The sequence below is a fragment of the Mercenaria mercenaria genome, chromosome 13 (genome assembly GCF_021730395.1).
Source record: "Mercenaria mercenaria strain notata chromosome 13, MADL_Memer_1, whole genome shotgun sequence".
In the NCBI taxonomy this organism is placed as follows: Eukaryota; Metazoa; Mollusca; class Bivalvia; order Venerida; family Veneridae; genus Mercenaria; species Mercenaria mercenaria.
In genome coordinates, this window is record NC_069373.1 from 73631152 (window position 1) to 73643584 (window position 12433).

Genomic DNA, 12433 nt, shown 5'->3' on the forward strand with positions numbered 1-12433 from the left:
CAATTTTCACAATTTCGTGTAAAGGGCCAAAACAAGAGTAATTAACTGATGGTATTCAGCAGATTATCAAGCTTGTTTGTGGTATTATGCAAATAATATAGAAATAACATATTAAAATTATTAGAGAAACTGATGTTCACTACTGCTGGAAGATGCAATTCTCCTTAGACCAGGTCTTCATACAAAAGTGATATACATATTTTCTCCTTACAGAATTTTAACAGTAAGAAATCGTGACAATGACACCCTGGAGACTTTCTGCCATTATCAGGGAAGCAATGAGATAAATTTCCCTGGGGTTTTACCATTTCTAAGAATACAGAGAATTAAAGAAGACAAAATACTTCACACAGTGATGGGACTGGAGAATGTATAGTGCACAACTTTTGTGATTAATGAGACACAGAGTAGCCACTGGAAACCCTGACAAGTACACTCTTTAGACACACAAATCTCCATCAACAATTCTGTAGGAAATTATTTTTTTCCATGGAAATCGAACTCAAATGTCCAGACAGCAGGATTAACCTATACTGAGCAAACTTGTGTTTTTAACATTGATCATAATATCTTTGATGACCAGTGCTCAAATAGAAGGGAGACAGTAATTCCTGACTGATGACACAATGACTCTCTAAGTTTCCACTTTCACTAACCCCTTTAATATCAGTACCTCATTAAAATAACTTTGTGATCACTGTAAAGGTCATCCTGTGACTACTTCTTTTCCTTCTGTCTATGTGACCATATTATAAGCTCCTTGTAGTTCATGTGACTGTGTAATAAGTTCCTTGTAGCCCATGTGACCGTATTATAAGCTCCTTGTAGTCCATGTGACTGTGTAAGAAGTTCCTTGTAGTCCACGTGACTGTGTAATGTTCCCTGTAGTCCATGTGACTGTGTAATAAGTTCCTTGTAGTCCATGTGACTGTGTAATAAGTTCCTTGTAGTCCATGTGACTGTGTAATAAGCTCCTTGTAGTCCAAGTGACTGCATAATAGACTGTATAATAAGTTTCTGTCAGGCAGTGCTAGGGGGCAAGAGGATTTATGGGGATCTTATTTGTCTGCTACTATTTCCCTTGGAGCTTCATCATTACAATGGTTCAAGTGGATCTTCTCATATATTTTTCAAACATCATTTGTCTTACTTAAATCAGCTGTTGATATATAACTTATATCGTCAAGCTTTCATAAATTTTCTGGTTTGTACTTTGAAAATGACTGAAAATATTAAAGTATGTATGAGCCCTGTAGCATGTAGGTTGCTGGTGTCACTATGCATGTAAAATTGGAAAAAAAACAGTCCTGCCAACTTCCCACCAGTAACAAATTATTGTACAAGTGAAGAAAAACAGTCATTACTTTAAGACAAAAGCAGATGTATATTTAAGCTTGTGTTACCTATCTAACTGCATTATATGTGCTAATGAAAACAGTGTGTAGATGTATTACCATACAAACAATAGTGAGCGATGCCAACAAGTCTGCATTTTACAGGCAGTGAGAATACAAAACAATCTCATTCCACCAGACAGCAAGAACAACAGCTGTTTTAATTACATGAAATCCATATATTAACTCAATTGTACAAGTTTTCACAAGTATTCATTAAATTCCTTAAATGGCTATGGTTGAGACAGATAGGTCTATACCAACCCTAATGGTTATGGTCTTGACAGCGAGTGTCTGTCCTCAGATGGATATGGTCTCAACAGAAAACCTGAGCTCAGCATAAATTACTCTTTTGTCAGAGTCTCAGGGCCTGACCTTAAACAGTTGTGGTCTCAATCTGGGAGGACCTGTGCTCAAATGGATATGGAACTGTTATGGAGGACTGGTGCTGAAAGTCAACACAATATTTTATAATCATATCAATAAACAACTGGAAATAATCCACTTGTACAGTGGAAAGGTTACTGACTTACTGCATGCACTTAAAACTGGTCTATAACAATCTTATTACAAGCAATTATTGTCTAATGGTATATGAACTTAATCTACACCGAACTCCAATCTTCTCTTACTATGTTTCAGGTGTGATTAGTTTGTATCACTAATACAGATTATAACAGATTTAAGGAAAGTCAAGAACAAGTACAATTCACAAAAGCAGATGTGACCCATTTGTCCTAGACTTAAATGAACTTGTTTTCTTTATCAACTGCTTCTCCATTGCTAATACTCCCTAAATGAGACTTCAACTCTAGTTCCACAAGGCTGTTCATCAGGAACTGAAGGTTTTCCTATATCCTCTGAAGGCACTGTCCATATGGGCAATTTTCAGTCCAAGGAGTTCAGTTTTTCTTTTACTATTTTGAATGCAAGGCAAAACAAGATGGTAAAATGTATATAAATTTGTTTCCAGTTTATATGAAACATTCTGATTCAAGATCAATACATAGATAAATATGTCATTTAACTGCATGTTTCACTGCTACATAACTTTTCATTAAACAGAATAATATAGCAGAATACTAGTTTTATCATTGATTGACACTATATGCAAAATCAAAATATAAACTTTATACAAAGCAGCGGAAACCTTCAACGTTTTTGTTGAGATATTGCCAGGATTATAGTTATGAGTGAACTGCTTCCCTGAAACAACTGTTTGGATGGTGCAAGTGAATGGCTTTAGATGGTGTAAGTGAAACTGCTCCCCAAAACAACTGCCTAGATATTGCAAGTATATAGTTTCCATAAAACAACTGTTTGGATGGTGTAAATGAAGGGCTTCCCTGAAACAACTGTTTGAATGGTGTAAATGAAGGGCTTCCCTAAAACAACTTGATGGCATAAGTGAAGGGCTTCCCTGAAACAACTGTTTGAAAGGTGTAAGTGAAGGGCTCACCTAAAACAACTTGATGGCATAAGTGAAGGGCTTCCTTGAAAAAACAACTTGGATGGTGTAAATGAATGGCTTCCAAAAAAATACAGACTTAATGGTCTGAGCTGTCATTATACAGCTTTCAAGACAAGTCTTCTGGGACATTTTTTTCAATCTTCCCAGAATCCTCATAAATATGAAGAAGCTCTTTTGGTGTCTTGTTTTACATCAGCACATTTTTTCTGAAAGCTGTGAAAACTTGTCTCAGAAATTTGCATAATATCAACATTTCTATTTTGTAAATACACCAAATGCAACGTTTTAAAAACAAAATGAGCATGAAGGCCTGAAGTCACTCAACATGACCTTGACCTTTTGACTTTGTTCATGCATTTTACGAGGTTGTTATAGGTTTTTCTCAATTTTTTGCTTTGGTGACCCCATAAATGCAGTCCAGTAGAACATTTCAGTTTTACAAATGATGGCATCTACTTGTAGCAGTGTGCACAATGCCAAATTTTATTGTGCTACCTCATTGGATTATCATTTCCCAGACATGTGATGATGTGACATGATACCACACCCAGTCACATTATATTAACACCAGGCTTACCAGTCCTAGAACCATTGTCTAATACTGAGCACCAATTGTGGAAGCTGCTAGTACCTGGTGAGTGAGGTATGATACCCTTTCATGCTGTTTAAGCATAACTACTTGAACAAACTTCAGAAATGTTCATGCAAGGATGCTACAGATCAAAGTTACTTTAATTCTGACAGAAAGTTTCAGAAGGGAAGATATTTATAGGTAATAAAAGTTGACAATGGACACTAGACCAACTAAATTATTATACTAATAGCTCCCTTTGAACCATTGGTTCAGGTGAGCTTAAAACTGAACAAGAGGGCCATGATGGCCCTAAATCGCTCACCTGTTATCATTGCACTTGAGGACAAGAAGGTCCTCAGAAAAAATATCTAAGTCCAAAGGACAGGAACAACAAAGGGAAGAAATTTAACCGAAAAGAAAAAAAAATTCTTACAAGGTACAGATATGTCAAAATACACCTAAAAATTGGAGGTACCATCCATGTTGTACCACAGAAAAGTGGTATCGGTTTTTCCCTACGGCCAATAATAAAAAAAGTTACTAAAAATAAGCTATTTATAGTAATGTAAAAGGGAAGTAATTAAAACAAGAGCTGTCTCCATAGGATGACATATGCCCCCGATGGCACTTTGAATGAGTAGTTATGGCCGATGTTAGAGTTTAGGACCTTTGACCTACGGAGCTGGGTCTTGCGCGCGACACGTCGTCTTACTGTGCCACACATTCATGCGTAGTTATTTTAAAATCCATGCATGAATGACAAAGATATGGACCGGACACACCCATCAATGCACTATCATGAAAAATGACCTTTAACGTCTAAGTGTGACCTTGACCTTTGACCTACGGACCTGGGTCTTGCGCGCGACACGTCGTCTTACTGTGGTACTCATTTATGCCAAGTTATTTGAAAATCCATCCATGGTTGAAAAAGATATGGACCGGACACGCCCATCAATGCACTATCCTTTAATGTCTAAGTGTGACCTTGACCTTTGAGCTACGGACCTGGGTCTTGCGCGCGACACGTCGTCTTACTGTGGTACACATTCATGCCAAGTTATTTGAAAATCCATCCATCGATGACAAAGATATGGACCGGACACGCCCATCAATGCACTATCCTTTAATGTCTAAGTGTGACCTTGACCTTTGAGCTACGGACCTGGGTCTTGCGCGCGACATGTCGTCTTACTGTGGTACACATTCATGCCAAGTTATTAGAAAATCCATCCATCGATGACAAAGATATGGACCGGACACGCCCATCAATGCACTATCCTTTAATGTCTAAGTGTGACCTTGACCTTTGAGCTACGGACCTGGGTCTTGCGCGCGACACGTCGTCTTACTGTGGTACACATTCATGCCAAGTTATTTGAAAATCCATCCATCAATGACAAAGATATGGACCGGACACGAAAATTGCGGACAGACTGACAGACCGACAGACTGACAGACCGACAGACTGACAGACGGACAGACGGTTCAAAAACTAAATGCCTCCCTTCGGGGGCATAAAAAATATTGTAAGTGAACAAAAGAAGTATCTGCCAAATAAATCTGTTGACATAAATGAAATTTCAGATCAGTATCTTCATTAGTTACAGAGATATACCAATTTTTATTTGAAATAAAGGGAGGTAATTTGACATAAAATCTGTCCATAGTTATCTATCCTGATTGGCTCAGTCCAACTAATGACAATAATGAAATTTCAAATAAGTCCTATAAGTACTTACTGATATAAATCCATTTTGATTACAATCGGGGGAGGTAATCAGATATAAAATAACTCTGGAACCTACGACTGGATCTGATTTGTCATGGAATCCAAGATTTATTGTTGTTGAAGACATTTTGGAAGTTTGTATCAAATAAAACCATAAATGAAGTCTCTATATGGCTGCAAAAGCCAAAATAGCCAATCTTGGACCTTTAAGGGGCCATAACTCCGGAACCCATGAAGGATTTGGCCAGTTCAAGAAAGGAACCAAGATCTTATGGTGATACAAGTTGTGTGCAAGTTTGGTTAAAATCAAATCATAAATGAAGCTGCTATTGTGCAGACAAGGTCAAAATAGCTAACTTTGGCCCTTTCAGGGGCCATAGGTCTGGAACCTATTATGGGATCTGACCGGTTCAAGAAAGGAACTGAGATCTTATGGTGACACAAGTTTTGTGCAAGATGATTAAATTCAAATCATAAATGAAGATGCTATTGTGTCAAAATAGCTAATTCTGGCCCTTTAAGGGGCCATCACTCTGGAACCCATAATGGAATCTCGCCAGTTCAAGAAAGGAACCAAGATCTTATGGCGATACAAGTTGTGTGCAAGTTTGGTTAAAATAAAATCATAAATGAAGCTGCTATTGTGCAGACAGGGTCAAAATAGCTAATTTTGGCACTTTCAGGGGCCATAACTCTAGAACCCATAATGGAATCTGGCCAGTTCAAGAAAAGAACCAAGATCTTATGGTGATACAAGTTGTGTGACAGTTTGGTAAAAATCAAATCATAAATAAAGCTGCTATTGTGCCGACAAGGTCAAAATAGCTAATTTTGGCCCTTTCAGGGGCCATAACTCTGGAACCCATAACAGGATTTTGCCAGTTCAAGAAAGGAACTGAGATCTTATGGTGATACAAGTTGTGTGCAAGTTTGGTTAAAATAAAATCATAAATGAAACCACTATCGTGCAGACAAGAAATTGTTGATGCACGGACGGACGCACAGACGGACTGACGACGGACGAAGGGTGATCACAAAAGCTCACCTTGTCACTATGTGACAGGTGAGCTAAAAATTGACACTGGACCGCCTAGTCTACCTTATTATCCTAATAACTCCCTCTGAACCTTCATACAACTGATTCAGCCGACAGAGCTAGAAAACAAAAAGTACGATTTGAAGAATAGATCAATACTGTATTTGCTTGTTGTAATACTTACAGTGAAGTAACATTAATCATTCAGGAGGGGACCAATTTTCTTTGATTCCTTCAACATGAATGAAATCCCAAGAAAAAAATTTCCCCTTGAAACTCATGTCAAGATGAAATACGAGTTTTAACACCATATAGTTAGTTAACATGGGGGAATATTACACCAATAAATTCAAATGATTTCAAAGTATGTAAAGGCATATATATAAAATTTTCATCATGAGACAACGAAAGGTAGACCAAGAACGTTTAAAAATGGTAAACAACAACAAATTTATATAAATTTTCAATTTGCAAGAGACATTTCACTTTCATCTATTTCTCTTGATGTTTTATTCTTTATATAAAGATGGCCAGCACTGATTACACTGAAATAAAATATCATAAAAGAGAATCACTGTTCTCAATTAATGGCAGGAAAGTCCATTATTGATTCCTACTTCTCTATGGGGAAAACAGAAGAAAAGAAGAGCTGATAAGAAAACAAGAGAAAAAGTTTATAATGTATTCTGCAATCATTTAATACTGTCTGATTCTGTCATATCTGGTCAGTCAGTAATGATTCAGTAATATCCAGACATGGGTTTTTCTAGGGTTTTTTCTCTGAGAACTTCACAGGATGATGTATGTGTTTCGCAAGCCAGACTGTCAATATCTCACAGACTATGATACCACTCTGTCCAATCAATTCAATATGTAATTCTTGTGGCTACATTTTGCACTTGCCTAGTTAAGCATGATCTGACAGCAAATATTAAATTCCAAAAATATTTTTTCTTCTTAAAGACTGATAAAAATCAAATACCAAGATAGTTTGCCATTCTCAATTCAGAACACAATAACTGTTCTTTTAACACAAAAAATTAAATAAATTAGTCTGAACTAAAACTCTATGTTGTTGTGTTTTTGAAATCTCATGGTATCAACTCTGTTTATAGACCCTTACCCTGCAAAATTTCTATAATGAACTTGTCCATCTTTCAATTTGGACAGTACCATTAACTGTTAAAAGGGGTGCTTACTAAAAAAATATTGACTGAATGGCGAACATTGCAGATCTTGATCAGACTGCATGGATACAAAGGCAGAATCAATTGTGTCCATCATGATGAGGGTTAAGCTGTTCACACTTTGTTTAATAAAAGGAGTTATTGACTATAAAAACATACTTAAATGTCTAAAATGCGTAATAAACAAATCACATGACAAGTAGATAGCAATATTAGGTAAGTGGGCTGCGACATAAAAATCAGAAGGCTCCTCGTATGTAACACGGGCAGTGCCGGCATTGCCAAGCAGATACAACTGTGACTGTTGACTTATTTCTTGTACAGAGGTCAATTTTCTTTTGAGGTTAATTAAGGTAGTGGACGTCATTCTCCTCTTAGGTAATTGGACTTTCTTCAGAAGGAAAGCAGCTCAAGGCAGAAATAACCTTCCACAAAAAAAAGCAACCTGGAAAATGCAACAACTGCATACAGAGAATACGTAATTTTTGTTGTTGTTTCAGTTCCACTGAAGGTAACAAAATTAAATGACTTTTACAAAGAAAAGGTTGAAAGGAAGCCACTGCCTGTCATTGTATGGAGGTATTTCATGTGTCAAGGTTAGACTGTATAATTTAGACATACGAACCTGGGTGGAGTAGATATTACAGGCAGCCCATCTCACAGAAGCCCCAAGGTGGACCAGGGTCTCAATCAGTACCTGAAAAACATAAGAAACATAAATATATAAACTTGTAATTGTTGCCTTATATGACAGTGCATAACCATTTTACATAATACATGCACTAGCTTATACACAAAAGCTTTACCAAAATTTTCTTAACTGAAAAGGGGCATTATTTTGTAAATTTAAGTCCTTAACATTGAGAATTGTCAATTCATGATGCCAAAGACTTATTATAATGGATTTGAAAGCATTCACTACAAAAGTTCCTGATGCAAAATTTTCATTAAAATTTATAACTGAAGAAGAGGCATAAGTTTGTCAAAATGCAAGCCAGAGTTAATAATAATTGAAACCTGTCATGTGAGGTCAACTTATGATGCCAAAGATGTATGTAGAGTTTGAATACATTTGGTCCGGTAGTTAACATGCAAAACTTTCAGGTAACTTTATGAGTTAGAATGACAATTTAAACCTTGTGCAGCAAGATCATGATGATGAACTCAGCACAAAATGAAACTTAACATTCAAGGTCTGACTTAGTCAGCTCATACTTCAATCAATAAGAAAACACTACGCAATTTAGCTATATTCTTCTGACCAATATCAAAACAGTCATACATGCCATATTTCATTTATTCATTCAGGCACTTTAGCACATCTGGTGCCTTCTAAAATTGATTAGGCAACTGCACAGACTTATAAGTGCGAATACCATCAACTAGATTAGTATCAGTCACTTCTATCCATGATTTATCTTAACTAGCAGGTCTTCCTTCACACAATGTATTCCTTCCATCTCAGAAACAGATCACACAATTAAATGTGCCTGTTTTGCATGGACATGGCTAATCCCAAGAAATGGTAATCTTTGCAATAAAACTAAACTTTGAATGGCATTATTCCAAAAACTGAAAATCTTTCTTAAGAGTTGCAACTTTCTGCCTCTCAGGCATGGGCAGGCTCTTGGATAGAACCACCAACTATCCATAAACCGCTGCTGGGTGACCTAACATGAAGAGTTCTACACCAAAAGCAAGGTTTCCAACTCACTACAGTAACATTTAAAGCAGCATGCCTACAGATTTGGCTAAAAAATAATCTTTCTTTCAAATTGAAGTTTGGTCATATTATGAACATTAGAATATAAATTTTTGTTTCTAACATATTTTAAAAGTTCCAAATCAAGAAAAAAAGATAACCGCGTCGGGAATCGAACCCCAGACTGCCGCGGCGATAGACATTTTCCCATCGTCGTAACCAATAGCGCTGTAGCTGAAGTAGTGAATAATGACTTCAAAATATAGATATTTATAATGGAGACAGTTTACCTAGAGTAAAAGCGTATGTGACAAACGCTTTTCGATTTTCATCGCAAAAAGTAGTAAAAACAGTAAATTCTCATGTGTTTCGTAACATAAAGTTTGTCAGTAATTAAGTTTTAAAGCCTTCTTAAGAAATATAGCATTTATTTCAAGATATCTAAAAAAATTATTTATTTTTTGTTGTCGAACGATCTGGAGGCATGCTGCTTTAAAGATTTCTGGATTGTTTTGAATAGCAATACAACAAACACTGACAGTTTAAAATCAAAGCCTTGAGATGTCTGATGGTTGCGGGTTTTGCTACAGTTATTTTCATTTTAAATGCCAATCTATAAATATACATGTATGTATAAGAAACAAATACTAATGTGCCTCATATCTAAGATAAACTCTGCCTGACCTTACATGAACAGCTGGAAGTCAGTGATGTGACCATGGGCTGGAATACCTAATCATTAACAGATCTTATATAATCTAAATGGCCAGTGTGAATGGATAGAGGATGAATAAGAACTGCTTGATCATTGATAATTCATCCGCATTGTTCATGAATGGGACTACTTTGTGTAGCACATGAACAAATTCCTTTGGATGTGATTTGGAATCAAATAAAGATGCTACATGATTGTCAGAAATACACTTAACTTTGGTAGCGGGATAAACCCGCAACCAAAAAACAAAAACTTTTTCTTCTCCACAATATTCATACATTCATGGCCTTGAGGAATAGTTTAAACTCCCTTGACTGGAAGTTAATATTAAAAGTAAGATAAGATAGTGGAACTAACAACCAACACAGATTAAAATTTACAGATTTATTAAAATGACCGACGTTTCGACTCTTCACGAGTCTTCATCAGGGTGAACAAATAACAGAAACAAATCTACTAAGGTACAAAAATTCGGGAGCAAATGTCATGTGATGTATGTCTAAAAATAGAATTGTAAATATTGTCCTAGGGAGCAGTTGACTGGAAGTTAATATTGTAATACAACAGCTCTTAAGAAGTTTTTTAAACAAAATCTTTAAAAAACAAAACTCTTCAATACAATAAACAATTCTGTAAGCATATAAGTGGCAATAAATATTAATTTTATTTTATATTTTTAAACCATATAAGGCATTACATTTTTTTTTTCATTTTCAGCTGTACTTAAAAACTGGTTTTGTTTCATTCAGACATTTTTCTGACAGGCTTTTACAGAAATAGACAGGAACAAGATCAAGATGAAATGTTACAGCCATAGGATACTTTACAAGACAGTAATGTTGTTTGTATAACAATCAAAGTTTCTCAAAACACATTTGTTTCACCTTAACATGTCAATAAAATGGGAGCCAGAATGGAAGAAAAATCTTATTTTAAAGCCTTTTATAGTGAAATTTTATTGATGACAATAGCACAAAAGCTTTTAAAGAAATTAATGAAACTTTTAGAGTTTTTCTAAAAGATTGATCAGATTTCTTTTTTTTTTCCTTTTTTTTTTTTCATCTTTATAGTTTCAGTCTGATAATGGTCATCATGAATGCGGGGCTCTTGCTGAAGTGACCAATTCATATTGCTCAGTGCCTTTATGCCACCCTTTGTGTAGCCAAAAGCAAAACAAAACTCAGTGAAATGTGTTCTGAAATTTTGAAGATTATTCCCCACTCCATTTTTTATGAAGACAGATAATTATGTTACTGGACACCTCATTTGTCATAATGTTTAGGCACAAGTAGGGACCTTGACTTTTTTTTTAACAATATGCAGGACAAATGAGATATACAAATCATGCTGCAAACATACTTTACTAACTTCCTCATATCTCTAAAATATGGTTACGGTATACTTTGCTGAAAGTCATGGAAATGATTTTTGAATAAATTATCGCCAAATTTATCAGTTTTAATAATTTCAGTATTTCTTATTACCTCCCTTTTATTACATTTCTTATTATTGCTTATTATCTCCTTTTTTTTTTTAATTATGTTACTATTTCATATTATTTCCTTTTAAAAAGTCTGATTTTTTAATGTCATTTCCAAGTTTAACAGAATTTTGCTCTACTGAGAGCATTATCATAAAAATTCTTCCTTAGAGTAGCTGTTTCTTTAGGAAATCACCAAAAAAATCATAACAAGAGCATCGCCTATGGGTGCCATCGCTCGTCTGCAAGTGCTGGTCAGTATGCAAGAATTAAAGTTCAGAATATCTAAGTACAAAAAGGGCCATAATTCTGACAAAATGCATATCAGAGTTATGGTTCTTGGCCTACACAGTCATCTAATGATGATAAACAAGTGTGCAAAGTTTCAAAGCTGTAGCTCTTATGGTTTTTGAGAAAATGTGGACTTAAACAAAAAATTTAACCAATGCTGACGCAGACGATCAAGTGACAACAATACGTACCTCAATTTTTTTCAAAAATCATACAAAGTAATAATACTTAATGCCTCATAATGGCTGTGACAGCCACATAAAACACACTGATTTTTTGTTTGATCTTACTTTTGATAATTGTCTTCTTATATACTTGTCAAAGGTTAGGATATTAGTTAAATTAGTAGAAAGAATTGTTAAATCTATTATTTTTGATTACCTCCCTTTATAGCATTAAGACTGTTAAGATCGTGTGCTTTTCTAGCCATTACCATTATGTATATATTTAGACAACTGATTCATCTGCTTTTAACATTAAACTAAAAGCCTTAGCGGGACATAAATCACTCAGACAGACTATAATAAAAAGTATTTATTTGATAATTTAGGGATCTTAATTAAATAATGTAAACCACTTCAGCAGCAGTATTTCCAAGAAATAGTGAAAAAGAAGTATCTGAAAAAAACACAATCAAATAAGTATTTGTTCCCAATTATATCTCACCAAGATCTTGACAGCTTGTACATCATTATTAAAGGAAAATGAATAGGCACTGAGTAAAAAAAAACCTCTCTCTCAATACCAAATAGGCCCAATTAGCGCTAACATTTTCAGTGGCTAAACATATAATCACTTTGATCAGGCAACTAGGAAGAGAATAAAAACCTGACCTTTTAGGACAGATATTC

The 12433-nt window shown here is 35.3% G+C and overlaps 1 protein-coding gene across 7 annotated transcripts in view; it reads right to left on the bottom strand.

Annotated features, from left to right (window-relative positions):
- LOC128548011 (S-adenosylhomocysteine hydrolase-like protein 1) overlaps positions 1 to 12433 on the bottom strand; it is a 177139-nt gene that overhangs the window by 20883 nt on the left and 143823 nt on the right. For all 7 annotated transcript variants that reach the window (XM_053522268.1, XM_053522267.1, XM_053522263.1 and 4 more), the window contains one exon: positions 8020 to 8091. In XM_053522268.1, the coding sequence (XP_053378243.1) occupies positions 8020 to 8091 (72 nt within the window). The remainder of the gene's footprint in view (positions 1 to 8019; positions 8092 to 12433) is intronic.